We start from the raw sequence: 24,677 nt of genomic DNA on the forward strand, positions 1-24,677 counted from the left end.
TTCTACTTCTATCCTTTTGTCCTGTCCTTTCCCATAGCTCTTCTTTTTTTAATTCTATCCTGCCACTTAATTCTTAGGATACTCCTCATACATCTGTTGATGAAAGTCTCCGTGTGCTTACAACAATTATTATTAACACAGTAGACCCTAGAACTTGAATACTCAGAAACATTCTTGGCTTCTCGGGAAGCATACATAGATAGTGTAAGCTGCCGATTAAGTGCTCAAATACTAACAAACTGACAAGTTTCTTGCCATTGTCTGGGTAGGCCTATGTAAACTCTGTTGGAATAGTTGCCATCTCTTTTGTCATAAAGAGGTTTTCTTTTTTGTACTGCTGCAATGAGAGCTTCCCATTATAACAAATGAGCAAAACAAAGTTGCTGGGAGGTAACTGGGAGAAATTTTAACAGAAAGAAAAGACCTTTGCATTCAGCTCAGTAACTGGGAGAGGCAGGGAAGCCAGAAAAAAAAAGGAGGCAGACTCACTCAGTTTGCGATCGTTAATTATGAGACATTTCCAGTTATTCATGAACTGGGAGGAAAGGGCAAGCAAGCAGAAACAGAGAGGAAAGCAAAGCCACTATTCTGTTACATTTTAACAATGAGATGTGTCAGATTCTCCACACAAGACAAACCCAGCTTAAAATGAAAAGTAGAAAAATACAATACGTTGGTCATATAAAATGCCACAAAACCATAATGAAGGAAATTATACTCTAAGGTAAGATGAGGGGCAAAAGGGAAAGATGGACAAAAACAAACACGTCTAGGCATGACTGGCCTAAGTATGACAAAATGTCAAAAGTAGCTTACGATTGTAAGCACTGGTGGGTCATTGAACATCAGGGACGGTCAACCTCTGAGCCAAAAATGACCCCCTTAGTATTCAGGTATGACTGCATGTGTGTGATAGTGATAGAAGAGGTATCACATTTTTATTAAATCTCACTCCCCCTCTTCATTGATAATGAAAAAAAAAGAAGACACTTTTCAAACATTGATCAAAGAGACTTATCTCAGGGTGCTGACTTTAAATTCCATAGAATGACCATAATTATTATGTTGTGGTGCTTCTCTACTCAAACAAACAAGCACAAGCATTTCAGGCAACTCCTCAGTGAATCTGGGTTTGTATGGTTGCTGTGTGGAGCACTAGGACCTTTTGTACAGTGCTGTACAATGTACAAATGTCGACTCTCTTTCATTCACATTCTTATTTAGTAATAATATTTAGAGGTCCATCACTACTCACAGATCAAATACACCTCACACAGCATTTGAAGTATGATTATTTTATTCCATATATTTTAAATTCAAGAGACATTTACAGCACCTGTGTATGTAAACCAGTCATGTACCTATTCTTAGCTTTCCCCCTTTAAAAAAGGGAGAAACAATTGTTGATTTAAAGTGTTCAGTTCACAAAATCACAATACGTTATCCAAACATAGCTGCCAACCAGTACGTAAAAAGAGTATTAAGTTTAGTATGTTTTAGTGTAAAAATGGGAAGCCTTCAAAAATACGTATTCTCCATTTTCTTTTGTACTATTGCTCCCCGTAGACTTGCTGATGCTGAAGAAAAATTATGAACTTTCAAGATCAGATTTGCAAATAATAAGGAGAATTAATCCCATAAAAAGACAATTTGAGAGATCTTTTGCTGCGAGTCTGTCTTGAACAGCTTGAATTTATTGATTGCAGAAAAATGTGCGTGAAGGGTTTAGAGGGCGGATACTTAGCCCACCATCTTGACCTACTTCATGGGCAGTCTGCAATTATTGGTTTTGAAAAGTTGGCAGGTATGTCAAAAGATGTGTAAAGGAGACTTAAACTGAAACAAAAAGTATAACTTGAATCTTAGCTGCACTTTTATAATTGCATACCTCAAAAAACTAACGGAACTGGTAGTTTAAATAAGAGCACGACTAACCAGTCACTTTCAACACTTCCCTTCTCCTTGAAACAAAACCCAGATAATAATTTATGTGGACATTCAAATTTCCTCGCTTATACTTTCTTTGAGAAATTTCTCTCTCTCAAATCCCTTCAATCCCCAAATCACACACACACAAACACTACACAAACCAATATTAGCTCATGTTCTTGGCACCCTTCTCAAGTACTTAAACTAATTCTTATATCGCAGCCTGGTGGAATCAGGCGCTCATCAATTTTGGAGCATATATATAAATAAAGTTATAAAGTTATTGTCAAATTAAAGCTTGTGTATTTTTCTTGAGCTTAATGGAAAAAAAGTATTGATTGCATAGAAGTCTAGTCTAGATATGTGTCATTTAAAAATATGCCTGATGTTACAAGTGAAATTACTAACAAAATGGCTGCCAAAGTTTGGTGAACAAAAGTTGTTAGCCATATTGCTGTCATCTCATAAAGCTTCATTTCAGGGTTTTGTTCAAGACTTATAAATCTCTGAACATATTTTCATTACAACACAGACAATCAATGTCCTGTGTATCCCCAGCCTATTTATGACCTGGCCTGTTGAGTTAGGACAACAAATCCCATTTACACATGAATGTATTCCAGACTAGCTGCACAGGTACATGTATTGTGTGTATGCTTAGCAATCACACTAAAAGTTTCTCCTTTCCTTTCTTTCTCATCAGCTTCCCATCACAGACACACACATTCAAACACACAAAGATTAAGTGAGACAGACAGCCCCAAAGGCAATGAAAACAATGCTTTTACAAAGAATGAAAAAAAACCCAGAGGAAGGGGCAAAGATAAATAGCAATACTATGATGTAGTCTGAAGTGACAGATCAGGGTCCTAATAGCAATAGTAGATAACTATAGGAAAAAAATGCTTAGTAATGTACAATTCAATTCATTCCAAAATCTCAACAAGTGTCTTCCTATGTTGGCTTAATCAGATCATCCAGGTAAAAAACCCATTCTGGCATAGCAACAACAATTAAACCTCTTCTCTCATCCAAACATGACCAAATCAACACAAGACTAAAGAAGGTACACTGTATCCCTACATAATCAGAAATCATCACTGCTCACACCACATCAATTTATAATAGACTGGAGAATTCATTATTTACACAGTCAAATCATCTATGTTATGGGAACTTCAATGGGGAGAACACATTTTTTTAAAAAAAATGACCCTGGTTATTTGGTTTTATTTGCACGTTCTTGTATTCTATTTCTTTTACAGTCAGCAGCTACATCTCAGTCAGGTGTAGCTGACAGAAGGTCCTGCAACCCACAGAGTAAAACTGATTTATAAAGTACATATAGGGCCTACATGATGTACATGCATTCCTCATTTTTCTGCAGATTGTAGATATCTATACAAGTATCACTTACCTCTAAAGCAGCCATATATGATAACTTCAAAGCTTCACATAAATTATTCATATTAACCACTGTTTCTTTGATTTTAAACACCCTGAAGGAATTAAAATTAAATGAAAGCCTGAACTGTCACTCCAATGTAAGAATTTTGCCCTGGTGAAAAATTAAGCCAATTTTCAGATTTTTCTCCATCCACCCATAAGCACGGGGTAGACTTTATGTACCTTGCCCATGCCCAAAATCAAACATAAGAAGGCCCCTCTTTTAAATAAAATAAACATACAGACAGCATTCTCTGCCAACATGCACTCTATGACAAAAAAACATTCTGCTAAACTGTACACATTTGTTTCATGAAGTATTCTTTGAATCACACAGAGGACCCTTCGTAGACCTATTTCTCTTTTAAAAAAGAGCAGAGGTAGCAATTAGAAAGCCAAACAATTGGCTTCACATTGATATTTGAAAGAAAAACCAAAGAAAAGAAGCATGAGCGCTCCACTGCACATTGGTGTTTTTAGGCAGGGAATACAATACAATGTTTCATGGAGTAAGGCAAAATTAAAAAAAACTCAGTGCTTTAGTGCATGCTTGTTGGGTCGGACAATGGAAGTGACATCAGCATCAAAGGCTTTGAAACGATACTCAATATCTCTCCGCCGCTCCAATAGCTCACCATGCAACTCTTCAGCCTGTGGGGGGTTAGAGATTGGGGGAAAGAAAAAGAGAGATAGAGATGACAATGTCATTTAATCACTTTCAATGGGTCATGAGTTAAGTACAATCATTTTCAGGTATGTGCAAATCATTTATATTGTAAACTCGAATTAGTCCTTCAAAACATATTTAAGCGAAACAAAAGAAAAGCTCTTGAGTCTGTCAAAAATGAATCACTACATAACTTTTCCTCTTTCAATCCGGTAATTTCAAAGTCAAATACATGTACCTTCAAGGACAGTAAAAAGATCTCAATGATATTCATTCGTAAATCAAACTCTGTGAGCACAATCATAATCTAACTTTTCATTCCTACACTTATCCTCAGAAAAAATTTTTGGGGTCAATACTCATAGTCTATATACAAAAATTTAATACATCTGTTTGAACAGTTTCATTCAAGAGATAAAACTGTAAAACAAATTGTTCAACTCAAATTACGTCGAAAGGATCTGGAAATTGATAAAAAAGCAGCTCAGGCAATGTGCAGCATTCATTGACAAAATACATGTGTACAAGTAATACAAGACAAGTTGAAAGCATTGTAAAAGCTGTTACTCCAACTACAAGCTTTCAAGCTTTTTAAAAGTATTAACAGGGTATCTCCCAAAATTTACTCACGAATAGCTGTGCAAATAAATTATAAATTATAGACTCTATCCAAGCAGGAAGTCATGCATTCTTTTCCAAATTTTATCTTTTACTTTTAGTACACGATGTAAATGTAAGCGGGACATGATTAGCATAATATCCAACAAATGGAGTAAGAAAACAATGTAGAGTGGATGAACTGGGAGCATGAAAGAAAAGCACTTTGGTAAATAAAATAAAAAACCTAACTAAAACCCCCACAAAACACAATAACCAAACAACTCTAGGCAGTTAGATTGGTGAGTCCACTGGTGAGTCATATCAACACGTAAAGAGGAAAGTGTGAAAAAGTCCAGCTAGTGAACAAAATTATACAAACAGTAGCAGTCAAAGGGGGGTCAACATATGAAGTTAATTGAAGGCTGAATCCTCCCTCCCATTCCATTCAATTTAATGAAATAAGTTATCTTTTCATCTTGTTGCATTTGTCACACTATACACACAGTTGAAATTAAATGGTAAAACACTGAAGACAGGATTTCTCATTATCATGACATGAAAATGAAACAACCGGCAAAAAGCTTCTTTTTTTTTTTTAAGAAAGAAAAACATTCAAGACAGAATCAACCATGATTATGAAACGAGCATACTAACTACACACAATGGGATGCATATATATACAAAAGTTGCATTTCAGGGATTAACCACTTATATTGCATCCACCATCACCAATCAAATTCAATAATTAAGTTTGTTAAGCTGGGGTCATTAGGCCTAAGGCAAACAAAATCCTTTACTCATGCCAACATTTTTAAAACTCTCAAATGTACTATTATATTGTCAAAATAATTATCCTCAAGCAAAGGAAACTACTTTTGAGTTATCTAAGGAAAAGTAAGCCTGCCTAAAGAACATTATCTGAACAGAACACATGTAGTTTATAGCTGTATACCATTACATAAATAATACTCTATGTACGTTGAAATAAAATATTTTGCTCTTTGATGAATGCTTTTTTACAGGAGGTGTCTCATGCTATTTTGAGCCAATATATTGGGTGCCTGGGTGTTCTTTCCCTGTTTTAAGACAAGGAGAATAATTGTGAGCAACGTGGTCACAGAGGTTCAAGGAAATGGGAGACAACTAGATCTAATAAGAGCAAAAAGGGAGGAGAAACAGATGAGTGGGATAAACTACAGAATATCTCAGAGGGTCATTCACTACTAGCTGTGTAACACTTAATAACAGTAGAAAGTGCATATTTACTGAGACGAATGCAAGTACAGTAACAGTTGTCTTATAATTTCATTTTAGTGATAAAAAGTGCTAGCTTTATGAACTACATGAAAAAAGGGTACGTAACGACAAGAAGTCATAGCAATGTCAACACACCGTTAGAGAAAAGTCACTGAAAGTGTTAACCATATTACGGTTCGCTTAGTGTTTAAGAGAACATAACTTTCTGTAAAATGATTTCAAATAATAAAAACTTCTTAAGATCTATGGATGTCACGCCATCACTATTTATTAGCAAAAAAGTGGAAAACAAAACAGTACAAGGATCAAACATCCTTACTAGCAATCACTTTTGATCGTTTACTTTTGGAAGGATGTAGAAGGGTTACTAGGAAGAAAACATCAAACTTTTAACAAGTGTATTTTTTCCCAGAAGGTCCTTCCTTTGACTTAATTTTTTGCTGTTCCCTTCTAAACAGAACTGAGAATGATATTTCAGCTACTGTGTGGTACAACTTCTCCTATGAATGATAACACACTTTTTCCCAAAACAAGACATCATAAAAATATATATATGCTCAAAAGTCTTTCTTAAATTATAAAGTTTCATAAACATTTTAAATCAAAACACACTGAAGTCTGCTATAACTGAACACAGTTAATTCGAAAACACTGGTAAACCAAAAGAAAATAGAATCTCAGATTTTAGTCTACCCTTCTTGAGCAATCTCCCTAAACCAAAAATACGGCTAAACCAAAGAAAATCCAGCTGGCCCCCAGATTTTGGTTTAAGAGGACTCCACTGTACAAGACCACCACAATGTGAACGCATCATTCCCGTCAATGTTACACGGATGACTAAACATAGAGACAGCAACAAAATACAACCATTCAAGAGGAAACTATATATATATTGTACACGTTATGACAATGCTAAAGACAACTTTTGTCAGGCACAATGAAAGGTGGTGCAGGTTGGGAATTTTATAATTCTCTAGGTAGCATCCAGTGCACTAAAACATTATTTAAAACATACCCTAGATCCTGGAAAGCCTTCCTTTGCTACCTCTTTTTCTTTTCTTCTCTCTCTCTCTCTCTCTCTCTCTCTCTCTCTCTCTCTCTCTCTCTCTCTCTCTCTCTCTCTCTCTCTCTCTCTCTCTCCTCCATAATCTCAAATTCATTTAGGTGACACATCCAGTGCTGTGGGGATTTCCCATTACACAAAAAATAAACCAAAAGCCTTCTATGGGGTCCAAATATATCGTATCTCATGCTTAATTCAGATAAGCTGTAGTGAGGAACAAGTGCCACTAATCTGTTAGCTGCCATGCACAAGCTGATGCAGTGAAGACATGAGTCGGTTTTTCAAGCAACTTTTCAGTCCTTATATTGCTTGCAGTACCGGAATACTCAAGTACCTATATTTGTTGACAGCTTTGCGTCAAAACGACCTATTGTATCTCTTGCATGAAAACGAAAAATTCAAACGAAGATGGAAGGAACAGTTTCATGTTTAAACAATAGGATGTAATAACAAAACCGAAATTAAATAAATCGGTACGTGTTCGCACAGACTATGGAAATAGAGTGGGTGCAGTACCAGCAAATCTTTGCCTTAAGAAAACTTGGGGGTTAAAACATGACCTGAACCACTAATCAGAAGCTGGTCCAACAACCATGAGCCACAGAAATGTAAAGCCAGAGAGGGTTCCTTCCTGCACCACCAAACTCACCATACCTAGGTCACACTGTTAACACTGCCTGGCCTGGCAAAGAACCGCAAGCGGGACTTCCTAGACTCGCCTACAGCAAAGGACGAACAACATGACTATGGTCAAAGAGCCAGGCCGTCGAGTACATATATAATATGATAAATTCAGCTTGGCCACATGCCACATACCATGTCCTTTAGCTCAATCTAAAATTCACTCTTTGATGAGAGTATTACATTATTTTCAAGCACCGATAATGATACTATTTCATCATAGCTATATAACATCAAGAATCTTGAGCTATATCTCATTATCAAGTATATTATAATTATGTGGGTAGGTAGATCACAGGGAAGATTAGAAGAGGTCAAATTTCCATTCTATATTTCTATGATCACGATGCATCAAGTGAAGCTTAAACTTTAAAAGGCAATATTTCAAACACTCCCCACCCAATTCCTAGTATATCAAGAAAACAAGTGCTAACCCATTTCAGAAAGTAAAATGCCGGAAAAGCAGATAGGAACAAGTACTTGAGTTTTTTTTTCCTCTTCATAATGTGAAATAAGAACAGACTTAAGGAATACAAATTCCTCTATGGTCTCCCGTAGCAAATTGAGCACGACAGTGCTTGCAAAAATGAAGTCAAGAGCTTCACTTAATGCAAAGACTTTTCAGCCAGGACAAGATAGCAAGCAAAGGCACACGTTTTTATCACTCCTAAGCATTATATATTAGGGGAAAAGCTTTCAAAAACCTTTGAGTATCTTCTCTCATGCATAGCACATTAATCAAGTTCATTAGGCACAGATTTAAACATGATAACCATGCAAATGTGAACGGTATGATCTGGTGCATCATTCATAAGAACTCATTAACTTGTTACTGCACAAACGTGATGCAAAATGTTCCAACAGTACCCATACCACAGAGATCTGGTGGCTGGCATTATTAAATTGTACAGTGTGAAGACACCCTTGTGATGGTGCACTATCACACAAAGGAAATCAGTGATGGATGGTGTTCATTATGATTAGGAGTCAAAATTCTAAGAAACCTGATTCAAATACAGACCATATCAAAAAAGGAAACAAAGTAGCATCACCACAACACCCCACCCCACTGTTTTCCCCAATCTTTAAACTCATAATGAGAGCCATTTTTTTTTCATCTGGGAATAATTAATTTTCCTAGATATGACTTTCTTACATAGCAGTAAAAGCTTGAAAGACAAATCTTATCCAGGATCTCACAAAATATTTTCTTACTTAATCCTAACAGGAGAAAAGAATGAGCGTGCACTAAGGAAAATGAAGTTTATTATGTCCCATTATAAAACAGCCCATTAAAACAAACTCCACTCAATTAATAGTATTGCTTTGAGTCCCCTATCTTGCCGGCAACAGAATCTCCTCCTAGAATGAGAAGCACCACACTCTGGGCGTAGAAGGCTCACCATAATGCAAAGCTAAATTGCTTGAAAAAGATCTTACTTTCCTTATCATTTGTTGAGCAGGGAACAAGCATTTTCACTATTCTTATACCCAGTAGGTGAGGTAAGCTATAAAAATTGGAATTTTTGTCAAGTTGATAGTGAAAAAAGGAATTACAGAAAATCTGCGGAGGTCCTTGCAGTTTCTTTCTATGGTTTATCGACAAAGTACCGACCTCCTTATTTTCTCATTCATGTTCAATAGTGGCACAAGAAAAAAAGTTGTTTTTGTCCATGTTTCCTCGTCTTGATCTAATTAGAGCTATTGTGGAAAAAAGCACTGCGGTAAGTACACATTCCTAAGTCTGTGATTTGAATTCATTTGAACAAAAACTTGTGAACTACGTAAGGCAATCACACTTTCAATTCACAGTACATTGAGCGTCTCTCAGCCCTAGCTTTTCTCATCAAGCCAGTTAAACATGGTACGGAGTGTGTGAGAATTTGTTAACAACCTGCACTCCAAGCCTTCAGCTCTTGATAACGCCGCATCAGGTCACGTTGCAAGTTTTTCACCTGAATCAGGGGAGGAGCAAGCAAGGGGAAGGTCACATATAAACTCACAGATAAAGCACAACAGGATAAATTTGCACATGATGAGGATCTGAGTGTTCCCAAAACTGAAAAAGTAAAGAGAATCAAATGTGCTCTCAAACTTGCACTGCAGGCAATTGGTAACAAATCACAGGTTGTAATGTTGGTGTAAACAGTATGTCAGTCAACATAAATTCTGTTCAAAACAGAGACCAAAATGAAAGGAAAGGATGTAAAAGGATGATGAGATTTGAACTTTATGATTTCAGTTTTGGTAAATTAGCTTGCATAAGTTGTAAAAATCTTTTACTGAAATAACTTTCACAAAAAAAAGGCATGAATCTTAACAGGCGGATTTAAAGATATACTGAAGCAAAGCATTTCTCTTAGCTTTTAGACTTCAGACAGTGAATTCATCACCCTTTTTGACAACTGACATAAGCTAAAAATGTTTTAATCATGATGTGCATAACATTGTTTGCTCTTGAGTGTGACATAAAAAGAAGAATGACAAGCAAGAAAAAATGATCGCAAAGTGTATTGCAATTTTAACGGAAGTCCAAATTTCAGAAGGCCTACCCTTTTTTCTTGAAAAAAATCTGACATTTTCTCTTGTCATTTCTCTGATAAAGTGTGAGTAATAATGACACTCCTTGAGCACCTTCAAATACCACTCAGTACCAGTTAAAAAACATAATAAGATTGTTACTCCACAAGGGATAGGAGGTAGCGATGAGCCTGTATATATATATGGGTTAGAATTATGACTTTTTCCCATTCAGGGCTTCCAAAAGTCAAATATAAGTATATTTGTATTATTATTATTCCCTGAGTGGAAGGTTATCTAAAACGGGACAGAATTCAACTTATTGAGGGTCCATTGCAATAAAAGTTTGTTATAAAAGCAAAAAGTATTAGGTTTTGTTAAGTTAAGTTTTTCAAAAAAGGGACCGGGGAGGGGGATGTAGCTAACAATGTTTTAAAAGTTTTAAGGAGAAATAAAAGATTACAAGATTACTCAGTAACATATGAACATATTGTGTTACCATAATCTTGAGTGATATCAATAAATGAAAAGATGAACATTTATTCTGTTCAATTGCCCCATGAACAGCCACAGTATATTGAATATATACGAAAAAAGAAAAAAAAAACCAGTCTCCATATCTATCATTTGTGTTTATCGTCAGTCATGCCTTCTTAAACCAGTGCTTTATCCAGCATTGAATTAGAATAGGCTTTTCATAATAACTCAATTCTCATCATCCTTTAATAATTAAAATTTCAGAAATAAAAAAGAATCACTGATTTGAAAAGCTGCGTGGAGTGCTTGCATAGAAAAGAAACAAACTTCAAATAGACAACACTGCAGTTACTGAACGCAAAGTGGCATTTCAAGGAAAAATTGTTGTGCTGTTAGCTTGACACAAATAAGAAAGGGAAACATCCATGAACTTATTGAAACTTTTTGTAAATAGATTTTAAACGTCGCTGACCAAAAGTGGTGCATACTTTAAATGCTAAAAAATTAGCATGCATAAAGACACAATCATAGCATAGATATCACGTAGATTGAAGAATCTGCAAGTTGGCTATCTTAACAAATTCATACACAAAGCTTTTAGGAATCAAATTATCAAACAATTATAAGCTTAAGGGGAAAAAATATTTTAAAGCATGCATCTTAACACAAAATCTTCCTACCACAGGGATAAGAAACCCAAAAAGCCAAACATACAAAATACATGGAAGAGAAATGCTAGGTTCAAGAACATGAGGGTTTCTGTCCTGATGACAATTCCCAACTTTCTATCCCACTAGTACCCGTAAAGTCCTAAAAAGAAACAAGAGAGTTAAGGAAGAATTCAACTTTTCTACAATACAAGAAGCATTGAACATACAGGGTTTTCATGCTCCTAAATCCCTTCCCAAAAGACAAAAAATGGGTAAGAAAGCAAAGATACTGCAGAGCAAAAACTGAAATAGAAAAGCCAAGCTGCGCACACTGTGAACCAGAAAGTTATTGGACCAAACTGTCAAAACTTATTCTCTGGTTATACACAGTCGGTTAGGTAATTTCAACAGGAGAGACAAATGCTCACATTATTCAGTTTATTGATTTCTATCTAAACAATTGTTTGACAGCAATGTTTTTTAAAGTGATATTTCAGACAAACATTCAGCTCATATAATACTCATTAGCAGCAGAAATGGACTTTAAAAGATTTTTCCTTGTTAGTAGGGGCCTTAGGTAAAGTCAATGAACTTTTGAGATTAAGTTACAACCAGTGTTCAGAAAAAAATCTGATTAAATGTCAAAAAGATTTGGCTGTGCAAAAAGTACATCAGTTTCATCACACAGATCAAACTGTTTTTTTTTCTTCCAACAGACACAACTGTGCATTTAAAATAGTGAAGAAAATATTATGCTTTTCATTTTTTTGAGAGGTGGTGCTAAGATGATATATCTCAACGTAATTTTACAAGGCACCACACTGTGTTTTTACACCTCCTATCATGCCTAGAATGGATGGACTATTTGTTATTAAAATTGAACAATAAATTGTTGCATAACTGTCAGAGCATTTGTCCACTATAACCTTGAGAGACAGTCAGGAAAATGGAGCTTCACACACTCATACACAAAACTAAAGAAACTAGGTCTCACAATCTCCAGTTCTCGGCGAGCAATCTCCATTTCATGCTGGGGAGTTCCTTTTGGCTGCTTTCTTCTCTCAACCATTCCAGCAGTGTGTTCCTTAATGCGCTTCTCCAGATCTCGAATTCTGGCTTGTCTGAAATCAGTCCAAAGATTTTCATTGAAAGAGCTGATTTAACTGTCACATCAAATTGCACAATGCAGCATGCAAAAAAAAAACCCCAACCAACGCATGAATTTAAATGATAAGACACACACTGCTTACCCATATCAGAACAAACATGGAATTCAAGAAAAAAAGTGAGATGAAGCAGAAAGACTATGAAGAATGATGTCAGTGGAAAGCTTAAAGTAGAGACTGATTCACACAAAACCATATTTTTGTGTGTATGTGTGTATATTTGATATGAGGTGTGTATGAACTCACTTCTCATGCTCTATTCGTTGTCTAGTGGCTGGAGAAACTGATCGTTGGTCTTTTATCTCTTTTTCCCGCCGCAAATCATCCTGTCAGAAGAGAAAAGTATTGCCTGACACATGTGACAAACAGTCATCATCTTGAAGAAAAATTGGGAGACAACATTGTGAAATCAGGCACTCGTCAAAATAACCAAAGTGAAAAAACTGGCATTTTTCTGCAGGTTTGTGAATGTTTATCGAATTCTTGATTTTTGGCTCAACACCTTTCATGCCCAATAAAGAACACATTTTTGTGTGGATTTTACTGAAAAATATTGATAAAAGGCACAAAAAGGTAGAAATTAATGGTAAAAATGCAATAGTAAAATACCAATCTGTGCAGTGAAACACTCAGTAAGTATCATCAAGAGCATAATTTTAGAAATCATCCAGCTGGCCTACGAAGCCGATGGCCTTGGTTCAAATCCTTACAGAGTCTTTTGAACCAGGGTTGTTTCAGGAAGTATTTACCCCTCTCCACCCATTTGTCTCAGTCCTATCGGAGATGCACATTAAATTCTAAGCACCTGCCTCTTAAATAATCTAACAGTGTTGAAATGAATGCAAACCTATACAATAACCATAGTAATCATCCATCCTTTTAAAGATTCAATCATTCTTACCCGTAATCTCTCTTCTTTAGAAAGCACCTTCATTCTGTCTTTTTCAACACCAAATGGAGCTTGTTCGGCAGTGACTTCATAGTCTGAATGTGAACGATAAAAAGAAAATAGGCAGGGTAGAAAAAAATTGATTGCATACAGAATCCCGTCATCTCTGGTCATCAAACACAATTGAAATAACTGTACTGTGTCCATTGATTTCAAAAACAAAGTGAAAAATTTTGTTCACTTAAAAAAAAACCATGAGCATAATTTTAACCTCCTACCTTTTCCTGGTAACAAATTCTGGGTGTATTTTTTCTGTTGCAAAGTTTTTGACTCGTCTCGCCAGTTCTTTAGCATTGCATCATCCCTGGAACAACATTGAAAAAAGATAGTGAAACTATCTGCATGGATACCCTAAAGACATTAAAACCACTGTTCAACACAGCTACACCATGTCATTATATTTATATTTCATTATGAATTATTGCAGAATACGTCCATCCAAAAAAGTGCGGACAGCTCCAGTGAAAATCATGCACAGATTTCTGAACCCTTTGAGCCCTAGCCACCAGTACACCGGTAGCACAAAAAACTGGCCGTATTCCTAGCCATTAGTAAAGTGATGAGTGGGACCCCATCCCCAGCCCAGCCCGTGCGGGGACAAAACACGCTTGGGAAACTGTGTTTACTACATACGATGTTTCTGATTATTTTGAAGATCTTATTGAATTAGATACTAGTAATGACGAAGACTAACATGAGTGAAATATGGAATGTGATTCTGACGATCATAGTAATGTCTGTAAAAGATCGCTCGGGAGCTCAGGAAGGGTTACGCATCATTCAGTAGGCCAACATAATGGGCATCACAGAATAGAGTCTTACAATTCTTGAATTTAATCATCTCTGCTCTTGCTTAGACTTCATCTTCTTAAAGACAAAAATGAGGCAACAAAATATGACAAATACCCTCAACACCTTTCCACATAAAAACTTTATTCCAATTACCAAAAGTCTTACACCAAAAGGGATCTTCCTGCCAAGCATAATTTCTTATGAGACTTGCAGATATGTGTATTAAGAAAAGAATAACAGCAGAAATTCCAAGACAATAGCAAGAGCTGCACAGGCAGAAACAATGTGAAGATCTCGGAGCTAATGGAATAAAGAGGCATTACTGCATGCCTGCAAAATCTCTACCCCCACTACAGCTACAAAGACTGATATCAACAACTTTCACTTATTATAGAAATGTTTTGTTTAAATTGAAATTGAAGAAAGGGAGTCTGAATCAAAACAGAGAAACATTCCAGTTTCTCTCTTGGTCTGAAACACACACACACACCCTGCAAAGAAAAAAAAAGGAAAAATAAAAGTAAAATGAAATAGCCTCACTTCCGCCTTTGCAATATTGCATCTGTTTTTTCTCTGAATTCCTTCACTCTGGCAAGCTGCTTCTCCTCATTCATCCTAAAAGCTGCATATTCTTGAGGTGGGGGACTAGGATACGGGTTCACCTTCCAGGACATCTTGCTTTGTTTTTTCTTTTTCCTGGAACAAATATTTCAGAACAGATTAAGACTATATAATAAAGAGGATTTTTGACACAGTTTATCATTTGCAACATCTATATTGAGGCATCTATCAAAATTTTGCCTAACCATGATATTTGAAACTCAAAATGAACGTTCTTTTTCAGTCAATGTGACTACACTTCTCAAACAAAGGTACTATTTTGTAAGGAATGAGTTTCAAAAAGCTATAGAAATCTTTCTCATAAGGAAAGTTTTATAAACCATACTTACTTCACCATGTAAAATTAAATTGAGTGTAATAAGGGAATCATCCCACAAGTTTAAGTCAATTTTCAACTGAAACAAAACGCACAACTCAACTCAAATTTGTTCAAAATCTTAGTCAATTCTCAAAGTTGATAGGACAAAAGAACAAAAAGATTTTTAACTCAGCTGCAAAATTTTTTTTTCCAAATATTTAAACTTTACTGTAAATCGTAAAAAGAAAACCACATTTGCAGGCCATTCAGCCAGAAACTAACTTTCAAAGGGGCAAATTTATTTGAAACATTTCTTGACAAAGAAGTGTAGACAACTGCATAAAGGTAAAAAAAATTCAATAATCTAGCATTTTGTGAGATAAACTTTTATTTCGTCTAACTTGAGAAGAGGTAAAAAATACAAAATAATTTCAGAGGGCAAAGCTGGAAAACTTGTCAACAGCCTGCTGTGCAAAAGGAATGTTTCTATGCTGCTTCTATGAACTGAAACTATTCTTATAAACTTGTATCAATTTTTTTTACTGAGAAATCTTCAGCATGTTGAGAAGTTCAAATCTATGCCTTCAAATGTACAGAGTATTCATACAACAGATCTGCAATCATTCAGTTATTATAAGTTCATTATTACAAAAAAGCTTGTGATTAACATCAATATCAAAACTCTCTTTCATATGGCAGCTGTAATATAGAAACAAATTTATGAAAATGTGCAGCTTTCTTTTCAATTCACAGAAATTCCATAGTTGATCTAAAGGATCTAAAGTCATCTTTCCTAAGCATGACTCCTTATAATGAAATGCCATGTTGCTTTTTAAAGTGTTTTTTTTAAGATTCAGTTTCGAAGGGCTTTTTGGAAAAAGTCGGCAATGTCCTGACTGGCGTGTGGGAAAGCTCTACGCAGCAAAGGAGCACTTCTTATTCTGAGGAAGCTGCTTGCAGTGGCCATCCGGTAACTATCCCATGACATAGCCGAAGCAGATCTGACAGAGCAGTAAAATTTTGTGACTTGAGAGAGTATGATAATTTTTTTTTAAAGTTAAAAAGAGGCACATCAATTCAGGGAGTGGACATTACATGCTGGGAAAAAGGAGGGAGTACAAAAACAGAAGAAGAGGAGCAAAGAAAAATCTCGAGCAGCATCCCCAACTATCTGCTTTTTATAGTGGCTCTGTGGCCATCACAAAATAAGGAAAAGCTTGAACCCTTTTAATTAACATGTCACACAGAAGATGTTCAAACAATGCACTAAGTTATACACAATAGAGTCCTTTTCTTTTTTACCACAGTTACGCTGAAAATCTTGAAGATAAATTCCCCGCGGTTGAGAACCCCTGGTCTAAAAGATCAGTATAAAAGAAATGTTCCACATTTGCACAATCATCTTTTGATTTCATTAGCATTCTATTGTGAAGGTGTACAGCCTGCAACCTATATATTAGAAAATATTGTGAAAATAGTCAAAGAACCTCCACAAGAAATCCTGCCCGGACCTGAATGGAGAAAGGAAACCCAGTGTGTGGGCGAAAAAAACCCACTGTTTGTGATTATCTAAACATTTCCTGGATAAGAAATCTAAATTTGAAAAATACAATTGACCTACCTTGATAAGGATGACGTCAAAGGGCCATAGAAGAAACAAAACATTAGACATAAAAACCATTTATCACTTTCCTTCCTTCAATGCAGAGAAAATACTTCTCACTGTAAGATTCCAAATATGAAATTCCTAAATTTTCTCTAACAATATAGATACTATGTATAAATTTCTGTCACTTATGCGACTTCATTTAGACATCAGATAAAATTGGAAAAAATATTGCTGCATTTCATTGACCAAATTACTGATTCAAACCTAGTAAATAAATATAAGTTTCTCACTTGTCGACAACTCCAAGAGCTCCCGCCTTTTTCAACTTCTGTATGTGTTTATATTTATTCTCCGAGTGCCGAACTGGCCGGTGGAGTTCAGCAGACTTGGCACCTAGAGAGAAACGATGCCGCACATTTTGTACTCAATAAATTTGCTTTACAGTTTCAGTTAAAGACAAATTACTACCAATATTAAGACTTCACAATCAGTTTCTGCTAAAATGCTACATATATACACTTATTGTTGTATTCATATCAGCAGAAAACGTCCTTATCTTCCCTCCAATTTTCTTCTGTATGTTACTCTCTAGTAACACTTCTTATGTGACATATTTGTGTTGCAAGTTCAGTAAGCACTTATCAAAACTAAACTAAGCACAAAACAAGATTGATGCACAAAGAAGGCCGCTGCTTTGTAAGTGTTGCATAAAGTGCAATCAGATCAGAATAACTTCCAAATTTTCAATTCAGGACTGAATTGTGCAATTCAAGATGATTAAAACCTTTTGGAAATTTATAATTCCTTGAAATTAAATTAGATGTTTAATCTTAAAAGACTCATTAGTGCAACTAGTCAAAACGTGTCCATGAAATTTATGTATATGAGGTCCGAATAAAAAAGAAAAGGAAACAGTTGGCAACAAAAAACATATCCAGGTAGTGCAGAATGAAGTAGAACACTATGATATAAACTTGCCTTTCAGACGGGAAGACACTCAGGCAAAGGCTTGGCACCCCAAAGATTCCAACATCTACTTTGCCCCTGGAGGCCCAGTGAGGAAGGACAGTGGTGGCCCAGCGTAATTAGCAATTACACTCACTATGATATCCTCCATCTACTGCGATGTTTAAAATACACAAGTCCAACCACTTTTCATTTAATTCTATCATTCATTAACATACTTTGCAGTCACAAGGCCAGCAGTACAAAATACCCCATCTGGTCATCCAGCCAGGAGAGTGACTGCAACGAACTTCGCGGAACGGCGCCAGGTGACCGGAACGGATAATTTTCACCATCGCATTATTGCGTCAAATGACTGCAAAGTGTTAAAGCAGCAAAGAAATGTTGTGCTCACCTAGACTGTATTCCTCTTCTTCTGTGAGTTGGTTGTGGTCCCCGCCTGAAGGAGTAACCTCTGCAGACTGAACTTTATGGAGTCCCTCACGTTTCTTGGCAAGATCCATCATACTAGCAGTGGTGTTCCAGTCATCAGAGCTGGCGCTGATCTGCTCAAACCCATCATGCACTTCTTCGCTTAAGTTGAGCTCTGAAGGGGGAGGAAAAAAGTTATGCTTTAGGACACAATGGCAAAATATCACTGACAAATAATTCATAAATGATTGATATACAGAGGTACAAGAAAATTGTCTTCAAGTAGAATATGGATAGACAAGCCAAGACAATGCTTAACCACAATATTACGACAAAGACGGAAAAGACGCAAAGTGTAGTGTTTCTAAATCATATACTCATTGTGTTTTCAATCAGGTAATAATCTTTTTCATAAAGAAACACTGCTAACTTGTAAGACAATCACAACATTGAATAAAAGGAAAACCTACAAAACCCTATTCTTGTTAAGACATAATATATCATAATTATTCATAGGCATTGGTTAGTAGGTGATGACAGACCAAATTCTAAAGCAAATACAATTCAAACCTAAGTCTGCCATTTTTGCTGTATTTTTGGCATCCATCATCATTCTGAGGAAGCTCAAAATATGTTGTGTTCCCTTGTCGATGATCTCCTGTGGAGGAAAGTCCAGGGGGTTGCCAGCAATATTCAGGCCATGCAAACTCTTCACTAGACCTGGAGAAAGAATACAAGACTAAAAATGAGTCAGCAAAATTTAATCAAAGTAACAAGTATGTGTTCTCAATAGTTTCTTTTCTTAATTTTCAAAATGTATCTTTTTTGTACACTACTTTTGTGGGCAGGGAGAGAGAATCCAAACAGTTTTTCAGAGCCACCATAGTAAATAAAATAATTTGAAATAAAATTTCATCTTATGGACTGAGTTATATATAAATTCTAAAAACAAAGTACATTATTATTTTTCGTATGGAAACCCACAATTCCCTTCAAGCAATAATATAGCAAAGAAAAAGAAATATAACAGCCAAAGCTTACAAAAGTTACAGAACCATTAAAAGATAAATAGACAGTATATCCTTTAAAATTACTCATAGAGCAAGCGTTTGAAATGATTTAAATACAGCTTCAGCATAGATATTTTATTAAATTGTTGGACAGTGCAGTCCACCTAGACTGAAGACGGTCAAAGAGTCTACATAACAAGAGGGTCCACTCCTCTCTTTGAGCCACTTAAAAAAGTGTCCTCAAAATTCGGTGGCGCCCTCTTCGCAAATGCGAACAGAGTTACCTTACTCGTGTTAAAAAAATCAAAGTGAAACTAACAAGTTTTTGAATAAATAAGAATTCAAATTTCGGAAGAATGCTTTTTTAAAATGGTTACGCAGACAAAAAACCTCTTCCGGAGGAAGGGGCGACTGTTTTCTTCATTTAATTTGACTTTAGAATGAGAGGCGAGAGGTCATAAAAATTTTTAAAAAACTAAAACTCCGCATTGAATGAACCCGAACTACTGATCAACAGCGGTAGATCTGCACACGCAAGGAGGTGCTATTCCTATTCTTCTTCTGGAGAAATGAAAAAGAGCTTCAAAACAGATTGCAGCGCCATCTGAAGCAAAGAGTGGACTTCCGGCGAACACTTTTTTGGCTGAGTGGACCATCTTGTTAGGTACTGTCTTTGATACGGTAAAACAAAAAAACTGGGGAACCGAAAGAAAAAAGAATTCAATTCCTACTTTCGTTCTTCTTCTGTCTTTGCAAAAAAACTATCAGGTAGCCGAAATGCTCTCATTTCTAAACCAAACAGAATGAGAATTTTGACTATTATATCGTCTAAATCTACACTAGTTATCTTATACTAAGACAAATCATTCAATATTATGCGCTTCAAAACAGGAAAACAGAAATAAGAGACATGAGAATGCACATGTGTTGATTGCAGGCCAGAAAGAGGCATAACCTGGGTACTGTTTTCATACATTTACACCACACGTCAATATATATACATCGACATTGTGTGTAGGCCTTGTGACGCAAGGATAGTGGATGTACGTTTGTTCCACGACCTTGGTTGGCCATTTATATGGTAATTTATCTCAATGCAATAACAGTGATCATAACATACACGTTGTAGTTACATACCCAACTCCAGTGGCAGATTACGCAGGTTATTGCCTTCTAGCAGGAGGTTACGAAGACAGGCATGGTTTGACAGGAATATGGAAGGAATCCGTGACAACTGATTGTTCCTCAAGTCCAACCATCTCAAGCGAGAAAAAAACTTGAAAAACTCATCTGGTAGAAATGCGATGTCGTTTCCTTCCAAGTACATATACTGAGGGAAAAAAGTGTATGGCAACAATTTGAAATTAGACTCCACATCCATGTACAAATGAATGCAGAGTTTTCTAAGTTTGATAACTCAAGCCTGTGTTATATTGCACAAAATCTAGTTTTGCCTAAATTATATATCTGTAGGGTTTCTAAAACGAGCGACCACCTCAACAAACACAATAAAGAAAAGACCTAACCCTAACCCGAACCCTACCCCTGTTTCTTCTCTGTTTCATAGTGGTCGCTCGTTATGGAAGTCCTCCCTATCTATCTATCTATATATAAAGTTGAAGATGGAATCGCAAGGGAGCCAGAAATAAAATATCGTCTTAGACAGGGGAATTTAGTGGGGAGATGGAGGTGGGGGAGGGTTCAAAGGCCCCGCCGGTGGGATCAAGGGTAGCTTATCCGGTCCGCAAGCAATCACAAGTGGTCAAAAACTTCACACCTCTCAGCTGCTATCCTCTCTGATAATGACATTCGTCGATCTTATTTATCCAATTACCACCAGTGCTTGCATTTTATAGGACCACTGTTTGACCTATTAAAAACAGAAACGTTTGAACATCTCCTTTGCTTCCATCCTTAGCCCCAGCCATCAGTGTCATAAAATCCGTCAACCAATGCCATCCCTCAGTGCCATGCCATGCAACAACGATTCGAGGAACTCTTTTCTCGGCTGGCTGTACGATCAGGGCGGCAGGCATTGGTCAAACTAATTTCACACCTCTGGCCTCCGGCTACACCAATGAAATTGTCCGTGCTGGAGGACCACTCCAGCACTTTCACTGGCACTCGTGAGATTTCACACCCACACCATCCTGACCATCTTCATCGCTCAGGACTCACATGAATGGGGTAGCATCTACCTTCAAATTCCCCCTTCCTCCCCCGGCAGCATAGCCTTAAGTTTACAGCTGCCAGAGGATGGAACCAAGCTCCGAGTTTTGTTTTAAATCAGGACTGAACGGGCAAAACATTTTCCGTCTTAGATAGGTAAAACCCTCGGAAGGGAGCGGATTTTTCTTTCCGTTTCTGCATTGGACAGGTTTCCGTTTTATACAGGTAATTAAAGAAGAATATATCAAGGGGGGAGCAGGTAGATTCCGTTAAGACAGGTTTCCGTTTTTCACAAGTTTCCGTTAAGGCAGGTTTGACTGTATATATATATATATATATATATATATATAATATAAACTGTGGGATAGAAGTTCTGATCTGTCTTTGTGTGACTCTTGTCTTGAAAACTCAAATATGTAACATTGCATTGGAAATTAAGAAAGCAGAAATTGAAAAGGAACTAATCGTGGCAGAGGATGGATAACTGAATACTGTAGCTTTAATGAGAAGACAATTAAAAATTGTAATTACATATTTTACGGGCCCAGTGTTATACTGGATATCCTTTGATTTGAGTTGGGCTCAGTTCCATCTGTCAGGATTAAATTGCAAATTCCCATAGTGCAGAGCTTACTTTCTTGATATAGGCCCTATTATGGTCATGTCGTATGTGCTGCATTAGGAAAAAAAAATACAGAGCTTTTATAGTCTAAGCAAGATCATTTTTAGTACCAGCTGTTCCCAGTGAGTTCATATATATCTGATTTCCATCTACTCTCTTTAATAGAAGTTTTATAACTTCAACTGATTGCTGAGTTCATGCCGTGAAATTGCTTTTTTAAGATGAAAATGCTAATTTGTTTTCAACAAAACTTGCTGCAATAAATCATTGACCAGGCCTACGACTCATCAAAATTAAATATAAAAAATGTTAGGCGACTGTTTGACAGAACATTAGACAAAGATGAATGCATTTTGCGTCACGATGCGGTGGAATCAGGTGCTCATCATTTTTGGACAAGTGGAGTTTTTGGTATCATATTCTAAAGCTTGTTATTTGTCCTGCTTTTGATGAAAAAAATACTCATTTATCATAAATATAGAAGTTGAGATGTTTGCGACTGAAGGAGGTGGAGGGGCTCGCCTGGTTTCAGAGGTAAAATTAGCGAGAAATTAGCGGCCAAAGTTCGGTGACTTCTAAAGTTTGACAGTCCTTAGAAACTGCAAATTAAAATTTGTGTGCCTTAAATTAATTTTTTTTGGTAAAATCCACATAGATCTAGATTAGATCATGTCGTGTTTCTAAATGGACCTTGCAGGTTCAGTCAAAAAACAAAAATTCGATAAAGATTTCCAAACAGCCAGGTAAATTTCCTGGATTTCATTATTTTAACGAGCGTCCGATTTCACCACGATGCCTAACATATGTTGACCTTACAATACAAAAGATTCCATGCTTCCTTAAACTTAAACAAAATATTGGCAGTACGTATATTATAATTTCAATAAAACCATCCTCAGATTATGCAAAGTCTGCCAAAGTGTTTCCTCAAAATAAAAAAAAGGAGATCTAGAATCTAGATCTAGATCTAGATTTAGAGGTAGACGTAGAATCTAGATCTCTAGATCCTAATGATAAAAAATCAATCTTTTATCTTACCTCAATGTGAGACAATTCAAGAAGCTCATCGGGTAAAGTTTGAAGATTTTTTTGACTGAGATCAAGAGATGTGGACTTCATAACTTTAGTATTTGCAATGAGTTGAAGAATCATTTCTTCTTCCCGCTTTGTCTTTGCAAAAGGAACGTCAGCTGGCGTTTCGCCGTCATCAGAACCGGCACCAGTGCCATTCATCAGTGGATAAAGCTCAGCATCATCCACATCACTCGCTTCTCTGCTCAGGTTAAAATTAGATTCTAAAGTAGCATCCTCAGTTTCTCCCTCGGGGTCCCCTACCCCAACAGTTTCTGCTGCCATTATTCTGAAATCAGAACATAATAGGCTAGGGAATTGTAGTTTCGATGTTTCTTGTATCACAGGTCTGGGTGTTCTGGGGCCTAGTCACAATTCGCCATTTTGAAACCAGCGTTCGCCGCCATGCAAGTTGAGACAATCGCTATGACGACTTTGTCATGTGATGTAAACTTCCGGCATGTGGTCTTGCCCAAAATAGCTTGAACCCTCTTGCTTGTTTATCCTGGTCACATGACTTTCGCGATTGCTAAATCGATGCCGTCCGTGAGCAGTGTTGGTGTGGCCTTCTCGGTGCGGGCGATGCGGTGCGCTTCTCACTGCCGTGCGTAAGATGAGCAGCGGGCAACGGCACAGAAGTGTATTGGCAGTCCGTACGTACAGATCTAGTCTAGATCTAGATGTAGCAGTTCCTTAGCACACACGCAAGCTCGGTTGTTATGTCAATAGTACGCCAATGGTTCACTGATTTTCACATTCAGGGCATGAGTATTCTGCAAGGATTACCCGCGCCAGCTCACCTTTTCTTGTGTTGTTGTTTTGATGCACTTATAGTGTGAACTGTTCTTGTATTAAATGCCAGCTGTGCCGAAAGTAAGTCAGTTTTCCCATAATATACAAACGTTAAAAATCAAAACAGAAATTTATAATTAGACATCATAAGAAGATAAAATAATGGAATAACACTACCCGAGAAGGCGGACCGGTCTCCACGATTAGCCAGCTCAAGAGTGTCTCGTCTTTGTAAACATTTTAGTATTATCTTTATAAATGTGGATAATATGAAGGCAATCACAGGGCACCCAGAACCCATGAAGCACCTATCAATAGTTCTTGTTTCTGCTATCCAGGTGACGCTCTCTTTGTTGCTTGTAATTGCCAATACTTCTCGCGAACGAATCGTAAACGGCATGGACTTGTAGAGCAGCGAACCAGGCTTTTGTTTAAATAAGATAAACAGGCCAACAAACGGACATCTACCAGGGACTTGACAAAAAAAAAGTAACTGATTGATGATTGTTTCAGCGCTATATTCACGACGGAAAGGTCTATATTACCTTTTGAGATCTTAAATTTAAAAAAGCAAAACAAAAACAAACAAACAAAAACCCCGACACCTACGACAGCAGTAAAACCATTTACTTATGTGAGAAAAAGAACGATAGAAAATTAAAGTCTAACAAACAATTGTGTTCAGAATTATTAAGTTCTCCGTTTACCGGAGGGTAAAAATAAAATATCATGTAAAGATACTGATTACTGTAATTTTGAATGAGGTGTGAAAAGTAAACGATTTTGAGAGGAAAAATAGTATCTCTTTCCAAATAGGCCTTTTGACCATCACATCTTAGTAATATTTCTATAATTTCGTTATTATCGATCAAAAAGAATGATGTGGCGTACCGGTTGTGAATAATTGCGCC

General features: G+C 36.6%; 2 protein-coding genes across 5 annotated transcripts in view; one reads left to right on the top strand and one right to left on the bottom strand.

The window, feature by feature from the left end:
- Window positions 1-1,279: 1,279 nt before the first annotated feature.
- LOC101857541 (leucine-rich repeat-containing protein 27) lies at window positions 1,280-23,410 on the bottom strand. 4 transcript variants are annotated; one of them, XM_013090515.2, is made up of 13 exons: window positions 22,942-23,410; window positions 20,250-20,442; window positions 18,673-18,822; window positions 18,086-18,277; window positions 17,016-17,118; window positions 14,738-14,893; window positions 13,624-13,709; window positions 13,358-13,440; window positions 12,703-12,782; window positions 12,285-12,411; window positions 9,538-9,598; window positions 7,617-7,681; window positions 3,939-4,026 (listed from the first exon to the last, which is right to left on the bottom strand). In XM_013090515.2, the coding sequence occupies exons 1-12, from the start codon at window positions 23,257-23,259 to the stop codon at window positions 7,617-7,619; spliced, it is 1,614 nt and encodes a 537-aa protein (XP_012945969.1). In that variant the 5' UTR covers window positions 23,260-23,410; the 3' UTR covers window positions 3,939-4,026. The 4 variants fall into 4 exon arrangements, with proteins under 4 accessions (XP_012945974.1, XP_012945969.1, XP_012945975.1 ...); XM_013090521.2 differs by lacking the exon at window positions 7,617-7,681 and having other exon boundaries at window positions 3,942-4,026; window positions 22,942-23,409; XM_035973502.1 differs by lacking the exon at window positions 3,939-4,026 and having other exon boundaries at window positions 7,002-7,681.
- Window positions 23,411-23,528: 118 nt separating this feature from the next.
- The window catches only part of LOC101849589 (serine/threonine-protein kinase 32B), a gene marked incomplete in the record, with an annotated part of 139,296 nt that continues 138,147 nt past the window's right edge, over window positions 23,529-24,677 (top strand). Inside the window, 1 exon segment of the mRNA XM_013090527.2 lies at window positions 23,529-23,847.

This window comes from Aplysia californica, unplaced genomic scaffold (genome assembly GCF_000002075.1).
Source record: "Aplysia californica isolate F4 #8 unplaced genomic scaffold, AplCal3.0 scaffold00028, whole genome shotgun sequence".
Classification (NCBI taxonomy): domain Eukaryota; kingdom Metazoa; phylum Mollusca; class Gastropoda; order Aplysiida; family Aplysiidae; genus Aplysia; species Aplysia californica.

Bases quoted from the DNA above. Each gene is read 5' to 3' on its own strand.
- LOC101857541 (XM_013090515.2), bottom strand. From the start codon at position 23,259: ATGGCAGCAGAAACTGTTGGGGTAGGGGACCCCGAGGGAGAAACTGAG. The intron at 20,443-22,941 runs GTAAGATAAAAG...TTTTTCCCTCAG, and splicing joins TTGAATTGTCTCACATTGAG to TATATGTACTTGGAAGGAAA. The intron at 12,783-13,357 runs GTAAGAATGATT...CTCTTCTGACAG, and splicing joins CTAAAGAAGAGAGATTACGG to GATGATTTGCGGCGGGAAAA.